General features: G+C 42.3%; 2 protein-coding genes across 3 annotated transcripts in view; one reads left to right on the top strand and one right to left on the bottom strand.

The window, feature by feature from the left end:
* plppr1 (phospholipid phosphatase related 1) overlaps window positions 1–18,085 on the top strand; it is a 39,497-nt gene extending 21,412 nt beyond the window's left edge. Inside the window, exons 4-8 of one of the 2 annotated variants that reach the window (XM_058064559.1) lie at window positions 5,574–5,706; window positions 9,443–9,693; window positions 10,554–10,730; window positions 14,169–14,300; window positions 14,674–18,085. In XM_058064559.1, coding sequence (XP_057920542.1) covers window positions 5,574–5,706; window positions 9,443–9,693; window positions 10,554–10,730; window positions 14,169–14,300; window positions 14,674–14,706 — 726 coding nt within the window. In that variant the 3' untranslated portion in view covers window positions 14,707–18,085. The remainder of the gene's footprint in view (window positions 1–5,573; window positions 5,707–9,442; window positions 9,694–10,553; window positions 10,731–14,168; window positions 14,301–14,673) is intronic. The other variant, XM_058064558.1, reaches the window with a different exon arrangement.
* The window catches only part of grin3a (glutamate receptor, ionotropic, N-methyl-D-aspartate 3A), a 38,723-nt gene continuing 33,502 nt past the window's right edge, over window positions 17,517–22,737 (bottom strand). The window contains exon 10 of the mRNA XM_058064553.1: window positions 17,517–20,800. Coding sequence (XP_057920536.1) covers window positions 20,218–20,800 — 583 coding nt within the window. The 3' untranslated portion in view covers window positions 17,517–20,217. The remainder of the gene's footprint in view (window positions 20,801–22,737) is intronic.

Raw genomic sequence — 22,737 nt, 5'->3', positions numbered from 1 at the left:
GCTTCATTCCAAAGCTAGACACACATTCATAGGACGGCTGTGATTGGTCCGGAGCTGCGCCAGATTTGCGGCGAGTGCTCGTTCGTTGCCTTCCACGCCGATAGAGCGTCTAGTCCACACAGGCGCATGCTATATTTATCTCCTCTCTCTCAGGATTTTCATTTTACATGTAAACATTGACATAAATCCATTTATTGCCTTCAAAATCCTTTCGGCTGCTTGTCCCTGATCACGCTTCACCTCGGTGAGGAGTGCCATGTCAGCAGTTGAGCTTCAACACTTCCTGTTTTACCCCCCTTTTTACACGTGTGTATTTTCCCAACTTCCTAATTGCGCCCTGTGAGAGTGCCTTGTCAGGTGTTACAGTTGACTCGGCATTTTGCTCCTCTCTTCATGCGTCATAAACCAAGCAAACGGCAGATCGGAATTAACGACGGCAGGCCCGGGATGTTAGCCAATTAGCAAACAGCCTGTAATTTATGCAGGATGGGCTCAGCAGGATCTTGTTTGAGGGGAAGAAGCGGCGTGTTCACGCAGCAAATCACACAAAGAAGGTACGCAATGTATTTTGTGCCAACATCGCAATCCCAGACGTTTTTCAAACGAAAGTTTCAGACGATTTTTGACTGACTGATCTTTCAAGGCACACACAGTATTGTGTTGTATGGCTATATAAACATGGAACCTACCAAAAGAAAGATTAGACTCCTGTCTTTCATCAGAAAAAAACACACCATATACCTTTTTTCATTCTTTAGTAATCAGCAGTAGAACATTTCAGGAAAATATCAGTTCCCGACTAAAACAGGGAGAACAGCTCTCATAATAGAAACAATACTAACATCAACTATACCAACATCCATTTTCTATGCCACTTATCCTCACTATGCTAGATCCTACCCCAGCTGACTGGTGGCCAGCCAATCACAGGGCAGTATAGACAAACAACCATTCACACTCACATTCATACCTATGGACAATTTGGAGTCGCCAATTAACCTAGCATGTTTTTGGAATGTGGGAGGAAACCGGAGTACCCGGAGAAAAGCCACGCATGCACGGGGAGAACATGCAAACTCCACACAGAGATGCCCGAGCTGAGAATCGAACCCGGGTCTCCTAGCTGTGTGGCCTGCGTGAAATGTTTTTGTTCATTTCAAAATATAACACCATAAACTATGTACAATTTTCACATTTGGAGCTAAACTGAAAGTTTAGTGAGGTGAAAGCTAAGCTTGTGTGAGTGAGGACAATGGGACTATTTGTAAGTGTTGCGCAACTCTCTGATTGTGTTGCGTGAGTGTGAGTCAATGTAAAGGTGTAATAATAACATCTGACAATGTATATGTTTACTGTAAGATGACAGGCTGCACGGAGAAGGAGTGGTTAGCACGCAGGCCTTACAGCAGGGGTTGGGAACCTTTTTGGCTACGAGAGCCATGAAGGCCAGATATTTTAAAATGTGTATCTGTGAGAGCCATATACATTTTTCTAAACATTGAATGCAATGAAATGTGTGCATTTTTATGTAAGACCAACAGTTTTAGATATAATGGGCTCTAATTACGTAGACCAGGCACACTACCCCACACCAATGGGGTGTGGCCAGCACACTTTTGTGAGCAGCGCAGTGTCTAATAATAAATCTAATACTTGTTGCCATTAATACAACTTCTGCTGCTGCATGGTTTTGCACCATACTCCGTACATGTATTTCATTCTTTTGGCCATCTTCGTCAGAAGGCTTGGTTCTGCAGCTTTAGCTAGGTGACTATTTGACTAAAGGAGGAAAGTTTATATTTACATGTTGACATCTCAATGACCGAGGTAGACTACCGCATTACCCAGTAATAATCAAGTTTTGGTGTTTGACCTGGAAAATATCATCAGGAAAGATAGATATGGTCGGCCGTATTGCAGTAGAAAATAAATGGACGGATTAAAATGCATAAGAAAGTTGTTGATTTTGAATATTATTTATATCATTTCCGTGATGTTTACTTTAAAATGTTAGCAAAAATACATTTTTATTGTGGTAAGAAATGCTTGAGAGCCAGATACAGTCATCAAAAGAGCCCTACCTGGCTCCCGAGCCATAGGTTCCCTACCTCTGCCTTACAGCTAGGAGACCCGAGTTCAATACATCCTCGGCCATCTCTGTGTGGAGTTTGCATGTTCTCCCAAAAACATAGTAGGTTAATTGGCGACTCCAAATTGTCCATAGGTATGAATGTGAGTGTGAATGGTTGTTTGTCTATATGTGCCCTGTGATTGGCTGGCCACCAGTCCAGGGTGTACCCCGTCTCTCGCCTGAAGACAGCTGGGATAGGCTCCAGCAACCCCCGCGACCCTCGTGAGGATAAGCGGTAGAAAATGAATGAATGAATGAATGTAAAATGACAAATGTTGCATAACATAATTCTGTCCACAGCTCTTCTTGTCTTTCTTCGGGGGAGACAAATATTTGTTTCACAGTTTGAGCTTGATCTGGTTCGATGGCAAAATTGAGCAAAATGCTTCTGCATAAATACGAAAGAAAAAATCATCTGATTGGTTTCACCAGCTGTGATAGTAAATGGATGTTGTTCCATTCTGTGATGATATTATTTTCAATTACACATCACTTCTATTTTGGGAATGCAGATTCCTATGATGATTATTTTTCACAACACCCAATCAGATAACAAAGAGAATCCTATCAAATGTCTGTAAGTGTGTAGATGTGCTGCTCATAAAGAGCCTACTTGGGATGGAACGTGATGCAACATTTATGAATGATGGTTTTCCTGCGATCAAGGTGTCGTGCCTAGCGTGTGAATAAGGTGATATGCATAAAAAGGCTAAGCCTGAATATGGTGGGCAGTTGCAATCTGTCATTTTAATGTCACAGGTGATGCATTTTATGGACTTTCAAGGGTATGGCGGTCCCGCGCTTCCATTAATTACTGCGATGGCGATGTCAGCGTTATTAAGATGCATTGACCAGGAAGATTTAGGCTCCTCTGTATTCTTTTTGTAGAGTTACAAAATCACTTGATTGGGACACAATTTGAGTTCCTACGCTAATAAAAATCATTAGCCTCTATTCTCCATTGAATGAATTCCCTTTTAGGTGTATCCAGGTCTGTCATGGTGTGTTTCATAATTTTCAGAGGGTTGGTGTACGTCAAGACGCCAGGAATCAGCCAGTTTAAAAAACCTTTGATAAATGCCGATTAATCCTCCTTCATGCTGATGAATGTAGACATGATTCAAACCTCTTTGAAGCCTTCAAACAGTCACAACCGTATTGTGGGGTTTTCATCTGTCTTCTTGTACCTTTTTTTCCTTTCAAAGACTCAAGTAGATGAAGCAATTTCCCTACAAGTTGCATGGGAATGCTGACATTCATTCATTTTCTACCGCTTATAGTCACAAGGGGGTGATGGAGCCTATCCCAGCTGGCTGTCTGCGGGTGAGAGGCGGGGTACACCCTGGACCAGTGGACAGCCAATATCAAGGCACATATAGTAGACAAACAACCATTCACACTCACATTCATACCTATGGACAATTTGGAGTGGCTAATTAACCTAGCATGTTTTTGGAATGTGGGAGGAAATCGGAGAAAAACACGGGGAGAACATGAGATCCACACCGAGATGGCCGAGGGTGGAATTGAACTCGGGTCTCCTAGTTGTGAGGCCTGGGTGCTAACCACTCGCCGTGCAGCCGGAATGCTGAACTCATTCATTCATTCATTCATTCATTTTCTACCGCTTTTCCTCACAAGGGTCGCGGGGGGTGCTGGAGCCTATCCCAGCTGTCTTCGGACGTAAGGCGGGGTACACCCTAGACTGGTCGCCAGCCAATCACAGGGCACATATAGACAAACAACCATTCACACTCACATTCATACCTATGGACAATTTGGAGTGGCTAATTAACCTAGCATGTTTTCGGAATGTGGGAGGAAATCGGAGAAAAACACGGGGAGAACATGAGATCCACACAGAGATGGCCGAGGGTGGAATTGAACTCGGGTCTCCTAGTTGTGAGGCCTGGGTGCTAACCACTCGCCGTGCAGCCGGAATGCTGAACTATTCTAGAATATCCTTGACTTGAATATTACTTGACTGAGGATCGAACAATCAGGTTGGTAGACACCCACTCTACAACCTGAGCCATCTCACCATGTAATGTCAAATGTAAAATGGATTTCCACCAACAGGTATTGAACTTGTCCATTCATCAAGGTTTGATGAATGGACAATTGAGGATTGACCCAGCAGCCAGTCAGTTGGGGGAAAAAAACTGCCCATTCAAATTCAGTATATGTGATCGATGTCTGATCGACAACCAAATATTGGACTTTTTCAAGCCCTATATATTTTTAGTGGAAATATTTTTTGGACCTACCGGCTGCAAGGCGAACAAGTGGTTAGCGCACAGACCTCACAGCTAGGAGACCCTAGTTCAATTCCACCCTCGGACATCTCTGTGTGGAGTTTACATGTTCTCCCCGTGTTTTTGTCAGATTTCCTCCCACATTCCAAAAACATGCTAGGTTAATTGGCGACTACAAATTGTCCATAGGTATGAATGTGAGTGTGAATGGTTGTTTGTCTATATGTGCCCTGTGATTGGCTGGCTAATGTCTACTATATTGGCTGGTAGGAGAGTAACGGTGACTATAGGGGTGTTATTTCATGGCTAGAGGGCTCTGATACAAGGTCGTAAACAGTTTTTTTTATACTGTAATGATAAAAAATATGGCTGCACGGTGGATGAGTGGTTAGTGCGCAGGCCTCACAGCTAGGAGACCCGAGTTCAATTCCTCCCTCGGTCATCTCTGTGTGGACTTTGCGTGGGTTTTCTCCGGGTACTCCGGTTTCCTCCCACATTCCAAAAAAAACATGCTAGGTTAATTAGCGACTCCAAATTGTCCATAGGTATGAATGTGAGTGTGAATGGTTGTTTGTCTATATGTGCCCTGTGATTGGCTGGCCACCAGTCCAGGGTGCACCCCGTCTCTCACCCGAAGACAGCTGGGATAGGCTCCAGCACCCCTGCGACCCTCGTGAGGATAAGCGGTAGAAAATGAATGAATGAATGAGTTTGGACCTGAGAATTGGGTTGAAAAGAAATAAAGGAGGTATTTATATATGAAAACATAATCAGCATCAGTTGGCAGTCTTCCTGCCAACTTGAATAAACAATACTCGGTATCCTCTGAAACATGGCTGATAGTTAAGCAGACAAAATCCGGCCGCCACAATTTGAGGTTTTTTCTCTGTAATCATGGTAACAAACAAACACACTCCTTGGGAACATTGGTGAAGGACATTGTGAGGGTCACAGCAGCATCTCTTCTAAACAACACCCCCGCCCCACACACACACACCCACACACACACACACAATTGCATCCAGCCTCACTATAGGAATTCCATTTAGCGTGTCCAGCAGCAGTTTTTCCATCAGAGGTAATGAAATGTCACCACCAAAATGGAGCTGACGAAAGGCTGCGTTAAGAAACAGCGTTATCTCTTCTACATTCTAACAACATCATCTTTTCTTTGTGTGTGCATCTAGATTTTCGTCGGGGAGGTGTCCATGTATGCCATGAAATCTACGAGGGAATCGCTCCTCGCCCAGGAGAAGACCATCGTAACCGGCGACTGTTGTTACCTCAACCCGCTTATCCGCCGCATCATACGATTCATAGGTAACAAAAGAAAGAAACTTTTCAGACTTATGTTGCGTACTGTATGTTTAGAATGTTGTACAGTGATCCCTTGCTCATCTCACTTCATTGGTTCCAGGCCCAAACGTGGTCAGTCCATTCCTGTAAACCAGGTTTCCTTTTTTATAAATGGAATATTTGCATACAAAACCTGCATTTTTACATTATTAGAGTCTGTTAGACATAAAATAACACCCCTATAGTCACCTTTACACTCGTAATAACCAATATAGTAGACATTATAAGAGAAAATAAGACATAATATAGACTTGCACGTTAGCATTTTTTTACTTCTTGTTTCTGTGCAGTACTTCCTACAGTAGCTATTGTCTCATCCATGTAACATTACTGACACCGAATGACCATATCATTTACAGCATTTAGACATTTTTGTGCTTCCAAATACTCCCCAATGCAAATCTTCTTAAATTAGCATTTTATTGTTGTTTAGTGTCTTTTTAATAGGGATGTCCGATATCGGCTTTTTTTTGCCGAAAACCAATATGCCGACATTGTCCAACAAGCCCTTTTCTGCGATGGTAAATTTCTTTCGATATTTGAGCTGTCATAAAAGCAAAACCAAAAATGTTTCTAAGCGAAAGCTTGTTTTCTGACTTTTATAGTCAGGAACTGCTATTTTCCTGAAACGTACATACTTTCTACTACTAATTAAAGAACAGAAATAGATAGAAACATCCTTCAACGTCTAATCTTTCTTTTGGTTGTTATAATCATAGAACACAATATTCTGAAAAGATCAGTCCAAATAATCTAAAATGGCCGGTATTGAAGGAGTTAGTGTTTTTTCAACAGTAAAAAATCCAGTTCCAGCATGAAGGGTGTACAGTACTTAACCTTTCATATTACAATTCCCATGGCAACACTTACTGGATGTGGGGATGTGTTGCTTCCATACAGCTAATTAAGTAGTTAAGTCATACTGATGTACGGACTCTTGATGCAGCAATTTATTGCCAAAGGTAGCACGTCATTGCTTTACTACACTTTATTGTACTGCATTTTTAATGTGTTTTTTTTCCAGCTATTTTGCACATGTACTCATTTAATGCTAATCAGATTCCTCTTGCGTCTAAAATGAGCTCCATAAATTAACTTGCCTTAATCAATTTTCATTCCTACAGTAAGGAAGCTTTGCCACACAAGCAAATTAGAAAGTCAGTCACTTGCTCGTCTACTTTTCTTAAAGCACTAACAAGCCACCCACTGCTACCATGAATGGATTTAAATTGAGTCCTTTTTTTTCCACAGTCGAACTCCAGCAGCAAAAGTTTCACTTTGGGAGCCACCTGGGCTGATTTTTTGGCATTAAAAACAAAACAATACAGCACTTTCAATTCATATACGTGTTCCCTTTCATTCATAAAAACACTGACTAGAACTTTTTAAGCTGCCAGTAAATCTTCCGGTAAACACAATTACATCTCTGCATCATCATCACAAGCCACCCGCACCGCATGAGAATACAAAGCAGAGTTATTTCATAGCGAGGCAGCTCAGATAATCAGCAGTCATATTTCACAGGGAAAGGAATGCAGACGCCGGTCAGATCGACTGAGCTGAAGGTGTCAGTGCAAACACGCATATTTAGCATGCATTTGTGTGCCAGGCTTGTTGTTTCCGTCCGCTGTTGTCATTTCTTTCATCGTAGGGTTGTTATGATGACTTATCAATTACGGAAGGTTACAGGGTATTCTGGATTAACTCATTCAATCTGGGCCATTTTTGATGATTTTGACTGATCTTTCAAGGCACACGGGCTATTTGTTGGCTATGGCTACATAAACCAAAAGAAATATGAAGACTCCCATCTTTCATCAGTTTCAGCAGTAGAACATAGGGAGGTTTCAGGAAAATATCAATTCCTGACTATAAAAGAGAGAGCTCAACTTTTTTTTAAAGATATATTTCAAGCATAACTTTCACTTTTATTTTTTTTTTGCTTCTGTGACAGCTCAAATATCTAAATAACTACAGTATATATCATTCATTCATTTTCTACCGCTTATCCTCACAAGGGGTGCTGGAGCCTATCCCAGGGCGGGGTACACCCTGGACCCAGCCAATCACAGGGCACATATAGACAAACAACCATTCACACTCACATTCATACCTATGGACAATTTGGAGTGGCCAATTAACCTAGCATGTTTTTGGAATGTGGGAGGAAACCGGAGTACCCGGAGAAAACCCACGCATGCACGGGGAGAACATGCAAACTCCACAGAGATGGCCAAGGGTGGGATTGAACTCGGGTGCTAACCACTTTTCCACTGTGCCGCCAAATAAGAAATCATCGATTGAAAAATATGAACTACGAACACCATGAATTATGTACTTGTGGTAAAATTAGCCTCTACTCTCCTCCACGCTCTCTCACTTCCTTCTTCCTGATTTTGTACTCAAATGCACTTCTGCCACCTTGTGGCCGTTTTTATGGCTAAAAATGGCTCTGAAGTGAAATCCATTAGTGGAGAGTTGTGTCGTCAACTCTTTTTGCCTCTCATGCAAAAAAAAAAAGAAAACTACAAGTAATTAAGACGGCCATAAAAATGTCTAGTTAGGTTGTCAAACCAAACGCCTCTCTCACTCACAGTGCAACAATAAAAATAACAACAAGAAACACACATGGAACGCGGGTATGAAAATCGACTCTTACACACTAGTACGCATTCAGAACAATACCATTTAATACTACTTTATAACCCAAAATGCACACATGCACAGTTTCCCAATAGGAGGTTACCCAGCATGCCTTGCGGGTTATACATTTGTATTGTTTTGCATGTGAGTTAGCATGTATTCATTAGCATTTGGATACCCGCATAGTCCGTGTGGTACAGTTACACGTGTGTTCCACATGTGCTACTTTTCGTTGCACCGGGAGTGAGGTAGGCAACTGGGTTAATAAGGTCCTGTTGGATTGTGATGCATCAGTAAGGGAGTGACTATACACCAGGTCTAAATTTCCAAGGCAGTCGCAAAAGTGAAAAAAAAAATACATTCTGTACTGTTGGATCTTATAAGAGGCGTCTCAGTAGATGTTCAAAATGCAAAAAGAAGAAGTGATACATCATAAAGATATCGTCAAACAAAGACCTCCAAAGAATGTTTCTTCTTGCTATCTACTGGGAAATGCAATAGCTTTGTATACCTTAGCGCCTTATTGTTTTCGATTTGTAACCATCCTGCAGACAAAAAAGGAGCAAAAATGAGTCCTTTTTGATGAACGTCAGCAGTCAGTATTAAACTTAGCCACAAACTTTATAATCAAATTCCACTCTTTTCCTTGCCTGTTGAAGACTTTATTGAGAATGTGCCACACTTGTTTGGATTTTATTAGCTGTGAACTAATAAGCATTTATTTATTTTTCCGCAAATGTTGCCTTTGCTTGTTCAGTGTGTAATAACTGCAAATGAAAAGGCTTTCATCAGCGGGATGCAGGCTTGATGTTACATCACTACGCCACAGCCGGTGGTGTAAACTACATTTATTTGAGTGTATATCATCTCGGTTATTACTTTAATTAAATAAAGGTGTTGAAATAGTGGCGGTTTCTCCAGTGTAAATGATGATTTTGGCGACGGCACGGCGCACATAGGCCAATTTTACACTAAAAGTCAAGGCGCACATTCAGTGTGATTATCTAATGCGGTGCGATGCTTTTATTCACATGGCCTACACTATCTGTGTCTGCAGGCGTGTTCGCATTCGGCCTGTTTGCCACAGACATCTTTGTCAACGCCGGCCAGGTGGTCACAGGAGGTCTGTCGCCCTACTTCCTGTCGGTGTGCAAACCCAACTACACGGGCACAGAGTGTCGTTTGAACCACCAGTTTATCGTCAACGGCAACATCTGCACCGGAAACCCCATCGTTGTGGAGAACGCCCGTCGATCTTTCCCGTCCAAAGACGCCTCGCTGAGTGTTTATTCTGCTGTTTACCTGACGGTGAGACTGTACTATTGTTTGGTATGGATGCTAAAAACATGTCAACCCTTGATTTTTTTACATTTTAATTATGACTATTGTGATATTAAATAAATTATTATTATTTGTTTATAGGCACAAAGTAAGATTCCTTATTCATAATACAATATTTTGCCGCTGGAACATAGAAAAACTAAATATGTTTTTTTAACATTATTAGAGCCCTCCAGACATGAAGTAACACCCCTATAGTCTCCTTTTATACTTGTATTACCCAAAATAGTAGCTATAATACCAGAAAATAAGGCATCTTACATTAATAAGACACAACAGACTCACATGTTAACATTTCAACCCTTGATTTTTTACATTTTAATTATGACTATTGTGATATTATTATTTGTTTATGGGCACAAAGTAAGATTCCTTATTCATAAATTTAATATTTTGTAGCTAGAACATAGAAAAACATACATAGACATACGACATAACAGACTCACCTGTTAACATATTAACATTTCAACCCTTGAAGTTTTACTTTTTAATTATGAGTCTTGTGATATTATATCCATTATTATGATTTGTTTATAGGCACAAAGTAAGACTCCTTATTCATAAATACAATATTTTGCAGCTAGAACCTAGGACCTTCTAAATATGTTTTTTTAACATGATTAGAGCCCTCCAGACATGAAGTAACACCCCTACAGTCTCCTTTTATACTTGTATTACCCAAAATAGGAACTATAATAAAAGAAAATAAGGCATCTTACATTAATAAGACATAACAGACTCACATGGTAACATTTAGTATTTCCACTTAAGAATAATAATATACAGCACATTCATGACCAAATATATTAAATATGCTCCTTTTCCAGATGTACATTACCAGTACCATCAAGACCAAGTCCAGCCGCCTTGCCAAACCCGTACTGTGTCTGGGGACTCTGTGTTCAGCCTTCCTTACAGGACTCAACCGGGTCTCAGAGTACCGAAACCACTGTTCAGACGTCGTGGCTGGATTTATACTGGGATCGGCGGTCGCACTCTTTCTGGTGAGAACAACACAAGATGTAGGAGATTTGTAGCCGTTTTTTTGGGCCATTGAACCAAATTACAATTTCCGTCTATGTTGTACTGAAAGCACGTCAGTTGTTTTCGGTGAAGGTGGAACCCCTGCTGACAAAGAAGCAAGGTGGCAGTCTAAGGGGCGTCATGCTACGACAGGAAGGAGTCCTCCAGGGAAGAGTGACGTTATAGTATATTGGAAAGGAAGTCCTCCTGGCAGGCAGCATCATTTTAATCAGGGGGATTAGATTGCTCCCTTTGCCAAGGTTTTAACCCGCACATGTCTGTTAGTCGGGCTGTCTGTCAGGAAGATCCTGCAAAGACGATCAGGCTGATTTGCCTCATGGGGGACGTTGCTTTGGCCTGCTGTCAATAAACGTCTACACTTCAAGTTAATTAACATGGAATTTTAGCCGCTGATGTGTAACTCATGACTTTATCAGTCAAGGGGGGACATGCATGTTAACAGACTAAGACCAGGATGTGAAAGGTAGAAGGGATATGCTAGTTTTTTTACATTAGCCACGTATACATGGACCCAAATATTCCAATTGCATTTGATTTATTTGCTGAAACGGAAAGAATGTAACCTTTGTATACACCTCATTCCGAATGAGAAGTGCCAATCCGATGCCAATCGTATTCCCGGGGGTGGAATATTCCTTTCCCCAATCCAATCGAGGTATCTTGTACCCGCTCAAAGTTGTTCTCCTTTGCCGTGTTTTTCTTCTTCTGTTGTTTATTGGCGGTTGGCAAGCAGCTTTCGTGTGCATTACCACCATCTGTGGAACAGAATCTAAACCCTTCTATACTTTAGTCACAAGTCCAGTATTAAAAAAGAAAATATATCTATATACAACATTTCCTGAGTTTAATTATAAAATATTAGCAAGATTGAAATTTTATAATTTATCCCGGGTGCGTTCTTTCAGCGCATGCTCAGATATGACGTAACACGCAGCTCCAGACGTTCTTCAGTTTTAAAAATGGAGACGAGCAATCGGTTTGTGTGTTTTTGATCCTAACTAATTTCAAGATTGGACGAACAAAAAACTGGCAATACGGAATTATTCCAGTCGGTGTCACGTGATGTTGATGTTTATGTTCTACTGGGCATGCCCCATTGACTATTCTGTTTGATAATAGCGGCGCATGTAGACAAAAGATTGGAATATTCCTTTCCATGTATACCAGTGTTTTCGGAAAAGTCATTCGGAAAGAGAAAAACTCCTCATGTAAACGTGGCTAATGTTAGATATTATCATGCAAATATGTATCCATGCAGACAGATTAATGGTGTAAGAACATCGATAGACATGTTGGAGCACTATCTTCACTGATGCAGAAAATAAGCTGTTTGATTGCCTTGCTTTGCAACACACCATGCACACTCACAAGATTGAAATGCACCATCAATCTGGGATTTGGTACGTCCCAAATGTCACATGTGTAATGTCACATGTGTTAAAGGTCTCTTTAACGTCACCAGCCCACAATGTGCAGTAGTTTGGAGTCTCTTTTTGTGAGTAAGTTTTGTGAGTTTATATGGGGGGGAGGGTTGGGGGGGTCCTTGAGACCGGTCAAGAATATAAGCTTTTCATGACTGACCTATAAAAATGAACGTACATCGAGTCAGTGATTTCAGGGGGAAGATGAACACCAAAAAGAGCAGTTTGAAACCTTCTTATTTCTAGCTTATCAACTAGCGACCTTGAACTGAGGAGGACTGCTTCTTACCTCCACGTGGGACCAGCGGTTCAGATGGAGCTCATCGCTTGCCTTGTCTTCTGATGACGGATGAAGTCTGACGGACGGCTTCTTAAAGGCAATCCGGGTTAAATTCCTCTACGATCCGGGCTCTCGCAACACAGGAGTGAATTGAGTCATCCAATCAACCGCTTCAGACGTAGAAAAGATTGCCGCTTCACTGCCAGCCAGCGAGCGCTCCTATTAAGCATTTCATGGAGCTAAAGGCTGATGTTAAGAAGACACAAGTTTGATTAATGGGAGAATAAATCAGTGAACGTGTTCAATGTACTTCATGTAGAGCTAGGAAATGACAGTCGGTAAAGGAACTGATGTTAATAGTAAAACATACCTTGGATGGGAACTGCTTTCGGCGTCTGTACCATTTTCTTAACAGGCTTTGAAACACTTTTGGGGAAACATACTGTTCACATACAATCCTGTTACAATGTTACAATCCTGCATTGCTTTGAGTTTTGTTCAAAGTCGTGTTTCTCCAGTCATTCAAGTTTATTTTTGGTAGCCAAAGTTCTAGAAGATAAGAGTCCATCCTGGTTAGTTTCAATGCAGGCGACAAAAATCTCCTATCTTCTAGTCTGCAGTGTCGCTAGATGTTTAATGGGATTTTCTATGCTACTGCCAAACAAGCAATCTCTTTGAGGCTGGATGACAGGAAACACCAATGGGAAGAAGATATTGTCTTTCACTATCTAAACAACAAAGTGAATGCTTTACCGAAAATGAGTTTAGTTTTTTTTTCTGCGGGTGTAGATGTAATCTGTCAACAAAAGTGACCGTCAGGATGAATATTAAAGGCAAACTTAGCATTTGGATTCACACCGCCAGACTATGTGATTCTGTCAAGTCATTTTTGTAAGAGGTGGGGGCAAGTCTCAAAGACGTGTAAGTCCAAGTCAAGTCTCAAGTCATGACAGACAGATCAAGTCAAGTCCAAAGTCATGTTGAAATGTCAGTTGAAATGGAGTCCTTGGCCTTAACAGTCATGAGCACTGCTTGTTCATTCATTCATTCAATTTCTACCGAATATCCTCACGAGGGTTGCTGGAGCCTATCCCAGAGGCGGGGTACACCCTGGACTGGTCGCCAGCCAATCACAGGGCACATATAGACAAACAACCATTCACACTCACATTCATAGCTATGGACAATTTGGAGTCGGCAATTAACCTAGCATGTTTTTGGAATGTGGGAGGAAACCGGAGTACCCGGAGAAAACCCACGCATGCACGGGGTCTCGGTGCAAACTCCGCACAGGGTGGAATTGAACTCGGGTCTTCTAGCTGTGAGGCCTGCGTGCCAACCACTCGCTCGCCGTGCAGCCCAAGCACTGCTTAGTGTCTCCTAAATAAGATGTTTTCACAATGTAACAAATCTATTACATTTGACAAACACCCCAAAAAATATGAATACAAAATTCATTTTGCAGAGAATAATTGTAATTTATTTAGCAGTCGTAGGTGCTTTTCCGGGGTTACTTGATTTAGTGGAATAATACAGTTTGTTGCATGCAATATAGGACGACATTGACTGAATTATACCAAAACCGGGGTTTAACTGTACTGCTTAAGTGTAACATATGAGGCTGCCTGGTGCGTATTTTTTGTAGAAAATCTGCCCTGGTGTGACGATCCATTTACGTGTGTGTCCCAACACTGCAGGGCGTTTGCGTTGTGAACAACTTCAAAGGCGTCCACGGTGCGACAACCAAACAGAAGAGCGAAGATTACCGCGGCCTCCCCCTGATGACTTTCCCTCGTGTGGAGAGTCCTCTGGAGACCCTCAGCGCACAGGTAGCTTGGAAAAACACACAATCTATTGTTTTCATTAATTGGCCGCCTTCCCTCCAGGCTTTCAGGCTCTATTGGTGGACGCTTAATTCACTGAAATCCACGGCAATTTGTCATCATTTACAGAGAGTGCTTTTCTTTCTTTCTTTACAAATGACTCATCAACAACGCACGGGCATGAGCATATGCATGCACCTTGTCCGTGTCTCCCTAATGAAACACTAACAGCAGCTCAGGCGGAGCACTCCTAACACTTGTTTGATGTTTTCCTCTTTGCATTCACCCCCCTTACCCCTTCACCCCCCCTTCCATTCTCCCTCTCTTGTCCCAATAATCTTTCTCCATCCTCTCTCCCTCCTCCCACGTCCATTTTCAGAACCACTCGGCATCAATGACGGAGGTCACATGACTAAGGGGGCAGCACCGGGTCACGTTTGCGTCTCCACAGCACTTCCAGACACAATGATAAGGACGCATGTGGCGTGGCTTCGATTGCTTAACAAAAATCAAACACTGATATATCTGTCTAGTTCACCCCCCTCCCCCAACCCGGCGGGGACAAACTCCACCATGTTTGTGATGGTTCACGTCGGGGTTACGTATTCCAAAACAAGCACAGATTGTTTCCTCATATTCCTACAAGTCATTGCAACATGGGAGGTGTTGTGTTTTTCGTTGGAGGATGGTGTTTTGCACATTTTGTATAAGCGATTGCTGTTATCCTACCCTGACCGTGTTTCACCTGCACACATGTGTGTTACATCACATCCTGTCAGGTGACTTTCCTCCGATCACCTTGTCTCAACTCCCACTCCCCCCCAAGTCTGAAAATTTGCTATGTAAAATTAGCAATTTTGATGTTGTCATTCTGTGATGTTTGTCATTTGTACAGAAAAAAAAAATCCCAGATAGAATTGTTCTTTTTATGATGGCTGTGTATGAATTGACCGTGTCGGGTCATATTTTGTAAAGATTTTTGTTAATCTGTTACTATTACGATCCTTTTTGGACCTGTTTGCCTGCTGTAAACTTGGATATGTTTTGGTATCATAGTGGGGACACATGGAGTGCTGGATCAGCCACATGTATGTGTCCTGATTCTTGGTTTTCTTTCCGGGAAATTCTCTTCAGAGATGATCTGCTGGGCTAGCCTGTGCCACAACACTCAATCCATAGAAGCAACATTACTACTACTCTGACATACAAGGCTACTATTCCCTTCTGAATGTCGCCCCATTTGTCAGGAACATGATAGAGACTTAAATATTCATTCATTCATTTTCTACCGCTTATCCACACGAGGGTGGGGGGGGGGTGGTTGCTGGAGCCTATCCCAGGGCAGCGTACACCCTGGACTGGTGGCCAGCCAATCACAGGGCACATATAGACAAACAACCATTTACACTCACATTCATACCTATGGACAATTTGGAGTGGCCAATTAACCTAGCATGTTTTTGGAATGTGGGAGGAAACCGGAGTACCCGGAGAAAACCCACGCATGCAAACTCCACACAGAGATGGCCGAGGGTGGAATTGAACTCGGGTCTCCTAGCTGTGAGGCCTGCGTGCTAACCACTCGTCCGCCGAGCAGCCCCCACACTCAAATATATGAACAATTATGGATGGGACATCCTGGTGAGATGGAATTCTATCGCGTTGCTCACCTTTTTGATCAAAGTGCTGGCACTCGCAACTTTCTTTGGCCCAATGGCTGGGCAATAAAGTCAAATCAATAAAAAATGCAGACACATGAGTCAGCAACGCTTTGTTTGGGCACTGGATATGGCAGAATGATCCAGTACAGCGCCAACGGATTAGTTACATGCTATATCGCACAAAAAAAAACGAGACAGTGTATGAAAATCAGGGTCAAATTTTTGATGAAACTCGAATCATACGATGTCCCAGGTGGAGGAATCTCAGGGTCTTACTGGTCGATTTATGTTTCCACCTTAATCTACAAATCTACGGATATGAGGTTCGTGTCGTGATAGAAGGAATAAGATTGCGAATGTATGCAGCCGAAATGAGCTTCTACCTTAGGATGGCCAAACTCACCCTAAGAGGTCTCTGTCACCCGAGAGGAGCTCACATTGAGAAGGGCCAGTTGAGGTGGCTTGGGAATCCAGTCAAGATGCCTCCTGGACACCACCCTGGCGAGGTGTTCCGGCCATGCCCAACCAAAAGGAGGCCATGTGTCAGACCTAGGAGAAGTTATCCATTCACTTGTAGAAAAATAAAGTGAATTCTCCTCTCATTCGGTGTGGAAGTGGTAAGGTTCAAGAAATGTGTGTTTTCCACACTTTCGTTTGTCACACATAGCATGCAAACTCCACACAGAGATGGCCGAGAATGGGATTGAACTCGGGTCTCCTAGCTGTTAGACCCCACCACTCGCCCGCCGTGCAGCCCTGCAAAATCTGGTGCCAAATCTGGTGGATTGGAGGATTAAAGTTGTCAATAAAATCAGCCAGGAGCTTCAACAGTTCAAGGAAAAACCACACAACACAACCTGGAACTGTCATGGTTTTGTTGATCACCCTAACATGAAAAGCACACACTTTCATCGAAGTATTGGATTGAAATGAGGGTTGTTGACAGACCCTTCTAATCCCAAACTATGGGCCAGGTAGGTAGGGGGACCAGCCAAAACTGAACCAGCAACCTTCAGGATGGGAGACAACCACTATCACATGCGGAGGAGCAATCGCGTGAAATATCGTGGGAAATAAGTTTCGCACACAAAAAACTGCTTTTCATTACAAAAATGCATGATTCTAGCAAATGGGGCAACGCTTAAAAGGGAAAATCATCTTCCCAATCACAATGAACCCAATGTCTGTCTAAAAAGGCCTGGCTAGCCCTGTGTTTTTGTTTTTATTTCCAAACGTAAACCAGGCTAACAAGCGCTTCACCTTTCCTCCTTGAGGTCTCCCTCCCCCACCCACCAGTGGATTGTGATGCAATGTTGTGACTCCATTTCCTATTGGAAGAAAAACGCCCAGCATGAAGAGAGAAGTCAAGATGTTTTATAAATATTCATGATTTGAATTATACTCTTTAAACATTTGTGATTATATGTCTTTTATGATGAGTTTAAAAAAAAAACAGTTTCATTTAAAATGCTGCATATATTTTATTTTCTTGGTTTGTTCTCAAATTAAATCGTCTGTAGCAACCCTTTGTGTGTTCGTCTTTTTTTAAGGCATTCAATAACAAACATAAAAATAATATTTCAAGTCTACAGACAAAAGTAATTTTACTTCCAATTGTCTTCTGTCGCATTTTCAAAACAAAACACAAATTCTATGAAATTTAAAGCTGGATTAGTCTGAAATGTTTCTGCATGTGATTGTATAATATACTGTACAGCTAAACCTCCAGTTATTCCAATTTGGAGTTAAAGAGTCTTTTTTATTTGTTGAATGGTTATCTACCAGCCCGAAAGAACATGTGTTGTTTTTCTTTAAAGGTGATCTATTATGCTCATTTTTGGCCTTTTGTATTGAGTTGTGGACTCCTATAGAGCAGTTACACACAATAGAAAGATCTTCCAGAATCTGCACCTATTCCAGCTGTATTTCCTTGTATTGCCAAAAAGGTCTGTTTTACAAACAAACCAATGAACCACAGATGAAAGACTCTGATGAGATCTCTCTTCCCTCGGCAGACCCGCGGATGCTATTGGAAATAAACGGGAGCGCTATTGACACTTTAGCGTCAGGTCATGGAAGCTCACAGCAAGAAAATAAGACCCTGATTGGGTAAACGGGTGAAAAAATCCACTTCCATAGAAGCTGAGCTTCACTGTTTTTTTTGGGGGGGGGGGGTCTATGTTGCAGGGCAGTCCTTGATTTTGATTGACAGCAGCCAGAGGAGTGAGCTGAATTTTTTCCCTGTCATGATGCAGTCATGCAGATTGGAGGAGAGACAGCGGTCAGAGCTGACGTGAAGTCTCTTCCGGAGTAAATGATTTCATTCGGATGTCAGATCCAAATGAACTTCCCATGTTTCAAAGGGCCAGGTCGTAATGATTGCATTGGATGTTGCAGCTCATTGATTTGATTGCTTGTTTAGACGAAGGGTGATGATGCATGTACTAAAGACGGTACTTTCTACTGATTGTGCAGATCCTAAGGGTCAAAGATGGCACCCAGGGGCATGTGTTGATGAATTCACACCCTAAAATGGAATTGCTAATGGTGTTTGGTATTATGACAATTTGCAGGGAGGTGTGAGGAATTGGACAAAGAGATTTTATTCTTCTCATGCACCAATGGTACTTTCTTCTTCAATCGACGCTGCTCAGACAGGGGATTAGAACAAGATCTGCCAAAACCTGGCACTTTTGTTTTCTTTTTGGTTAAGTCATCCCGTCAAGGCCTTATCAACTGTAGTGACGCGCACGTCAGCACAAAGATCCACACAGAAAAAAAGCTGGCTGCTGTGCCAGTGCGCTCGCCCTTCTGCTCTGTCAGGTGTTCATTTCAATGGTGACAGCCTTTGCTTGCCCTGCAGACACACTGGCGAAACAGATAGTGTGTGCGTGTGTGTGTGTGTGTGTGTGTGTCGCAGTCCTTGGCTTTTCTGCCTCCTTGTCTGTATTGCTCTCTCCAAGCGATAGAAGTGAGGGATAGCACAACAGCCAAATTTCAGTTCAAGGTTGGCTGTAGCGTGGGGGTCGGCTATGTAGCCGCAGGTCTTGGTTTAAATTATAATGGAGTTTTTAGACGGAAGGGCGTGTGTAGCTGTCAGTTAACATCAGTGCCACCGTGAAAGGAAATCTTTGAAAAGAAATGTTACAGGAGCCGGACACTTATCGACTGATGAGTTGTTGGCTGTGTTGTAAGTGCAAAGGTCAACAATGCGAGCAAACTGCAGGGGAAATAATGTTGAAATCGTCGTAAGTGGGAACAAGAGAAATGATTTTAATGACAGAACTCAAAACTTGAACAGAAAACGGGTCTCATCACAGAGGGATGGTTTCATTTGTGTCAGGGTGCTCTGTGTGCAGATTGGTGGGGGTATTGTTTAACCAACAGTAAAATAGTACTTCATGGAAAAAAAGCCCAAGAAGCCATTTCCTGTGATCCTGGAGTCAAACTCCAATTCTAGTGTTATAGGTGCAGATTTCTTGAAGAAACAAAGTGTGCATCACTGAAGTGCAGGACAAGTGATCCGTAAAATAACAACTTATTCAATAATTTACCACAAACTACCAAACAGATGTTCTTCATGAATATGCGGACGTCTTCCCAAAGTTCTTTCACGGTCACCAACCAAGCATCAAAGCATCAGATCATTGGAAAAAAAATTGGTAAAATTGACTGATTCTCATGACAGTAAACCCCCCACCCCGTCCCCCTGAAAGACAAGGTTTCATCAAGACCAATGGGATACCGAGACTTAACAGGCTGGGTTCAAGCTCAGGTCATTGATATTCTCAAGGAGCCGTAACTCAGACTCAGGTGATTCAGCCCATTAGGCTTAAATACCAACGGGTGTTCATATCTAGGATCAGGCTTATCATCACTGCAAAGCAAATCTGTTCCCTTTTCGAGGCAAGCTTAGAGAGCGGGAGGGAGGAGTGAGAGAGAGAAGGGATGAAAGGAAAGGAAGATAATGAAAGGTGGGAAAGAGGTGACAGAATGGTCCAGCTCACCAGTAACTGCAACAAGCAAGGAGGGGCTGACTCGGTGCTTGGTTAGGAAATGTGTCCAGTCGTACTTCCTGTCTATTGCATTCACATGTCTGGAAATCCTTCCAGAATATCCAACATATCCATCCAAGAGTCCAACATTCTCCTTCAGAATCTATGAATGTTCCAGCTGGGTCATCCTCTTCCAGAACCATTGCGAGGTTTTGGAAAAGACAAAACATGTAGGAAGGCTTCCCTGGATAAAGCACGGGAAACGTTTCAGAACTCCGGGAGTGTGTTTGGGTGTTGGTTAGTCTGCTGGTGGGACTGTGTGTACTGTGGGAACTGGTTAGACTGGTGCGTAGTAGCCTGACTAAGTGCAGTCTGCTTTGTTTGTTGGTTCTCCGATTGGTACTGTTCTAGCTCTCGCTTCCTCCTTATGGCCGACTGCAGCTGCTGCTTTATCACAGTGATTTGGCTCTCCAGTTCTGACAATTCCTGCACAAGTGAGCTCTGACCCACACCCAGGCCAGGGCCGCAGTCCCCCACACCCAAACCCCGACACTGGCCTGGGGCCACGCCCAGTACAGCGCTCCCATGCCCTTGCCCCAATCCTTGGTTACACACACGACCTAACAAGTTGGAGCGTCCGTTCGAGGTGGTCACTATGGGGAGATGTTTCTCCAGTAAAGGAAGAGAATGATGAAGAGGAAGAGCAGACGTTGGTGTCGGTAGCGGTAGATCCTGGGAGCATGGCCGTTCCAAGTCGTTCTGTGTCTCTTTTGGAAGAACCCTACGCCTGTTGCAGAGAGATGATTCAGACGGATTCCAGGTTGCCGACTGGTTGTTTCCTTCATTGCACCTGGAGATGCAGGTAAAGAAGGAAATGTAAGGCATCATTGTTCAAACAGACAAAGTCGGTGCCCAGAAAAAAAAGGGACTACAAAGAACTACAATTCACCTTTGCTCTTTGCACTTCAAATATTGCATTTTTTCATCCATCCGTCCATCCAAAAATAGGCATATCCGAGCAAATTTGACGTTTAAAATAATAATAAGACTGGCTAAATGAACTACAATACAAATATAAGACATATTCTACATGGTCACTGTATATGTATATATTATATATATACATATAATGTTGAGTGAGACACAAGCACCAGACTTGAGCACCGTAACCCATGCCAAGCTAAAACTCTACTCAGGTCCCTTACACAAGCATGAGTCCATTTACGTCTTTAATATCTTATTGGACTGATAAATATTAAGCTTATGATTTGAGACCTGACTCGACTTGTCTTGACTCAAGACTTGACAGGGACTTGCACCTGTTTAGTTGAGACTTGACTCGAGACTTGGGATTAAAGACTTATGGTCCCACCTACGGGGACTTGTTTCCAACATATGGTACGACTCCTAATAATAATTAATCTTAGACTGTTACTAGCCTCATTAGAGAAACAGGAAGTGGATAATGACCCCTTGATTAATTGATGCACAGTACTGCACAGTACTGCACAGTACTGGATTGCTGGCCAACCATTGGTGATGGCTCATACCAACAAACCTGAAAATTGACCTGATTTGCAACATAAAGAATTGTTGCTGGACAGATCCCCGTTTGCTTTTCCAGCATTGCAATCCCGCCTTCACTCTGACATCTCTACTAACAACATAAAAGGGGAGTGTCCCTTTGGGGTCAATATATTTCAGGAAAGGATTAGGTAACGTGCATAAACAGCTTATGGAAGCCCATAAAAATAAAATGGGATTTTTATGTTATTATGGCATCATCTTCCCAAAGCCTAAGGGCTGAGATTGAGAGTGACAAAGGATACAGTAAATGTTAACAGCGGCACTGGAAGCTGCAAATGCAGAAAAGAGCCAATGAAATAAAAAAGAGACATATAACTTAATAATAATTTTTCAGGCCTGAAATGTGACTGAGAGGAATTACGTGTGAGCTGGTTGAATATTCTTTGTGACTGAAGATGCCACAACAGTGACTCCTCTTCGTCTCAGTCACTTCCATCGTCACCACTTGCTCTCTTGATTCAAAACCAACACGATCCGGGCTCGCTCAGCATTTTTATACTCCACATGCAACAATACACTTTTGGATTTTAACAGTGGTGTTATCTGCCACACCACCGGTCCTACAAGTCATTGTTTGACTAATATAAAACATTTAAAACAACTAATATACAACACAGCAAAATCCAAAATAAATAGTGTAGTTTGACACTATAAGCGGCTTGTAGTTGTGGTCAGTGGCGTCATTAGGCCTATTTTAGGCGGGCTTCAGACCCCCCTGTAAATTTAATGGTGGCCTAAAACAATCTCTACTAGAGAGTATCTACTAAATCTGTCCAAAAGTTATATGGGAAAGTTATATCCCGGTTCTTGTCCGTTATTTGTTTTGAATGTCTTTTACTACATTCTTTCATATCCTGTGCATCTCCAGGGGTGCTAAGCCCAACCGTCCTCAGAACCAAGTGACGCCCCTGGTTGTGGTCAGCAGATTCATTCAAAGTAAACAGTTATATAAATCAGCCTTTGGTTCCCTATTTGTCTTTGGAAGTCATCTTAACAATGGCTTTTTAATTCATTCTATGAATTTATGACTGTGTTTTTTGCAGTTTATGTTACACAAGTTATCCATCACTTGCCTCTAAAGTAATTGTGTTGTGAGAAGGATTATCTTACAAAAAGACAAATGGACGTGGGTGGTTTAATATTCCATATAACACGAGGCCTGGAGCCCGTATGCACGCCTATATTTCCATTAATCATTTA

This window comes from Doryrhamphus excisus, chromosome 2, assembly GCF_030265055.1.
Source record: "Doryrhamphus excisus isolate RoL2022-K1 chromosome 2, RoL_Dexc_1.0, whole genome shotgun sequence".
NCBI classification, from domain to species: Eukaryota; Metazoa; Chordata; class Actinopteri; order Syngnathiformes; family Syngnathidae; genus Doryrhamphus; species Doryrhamphus excisus.
This window is presented reverse-complemented; position numbering and strand designations above follow the sequence as displayed.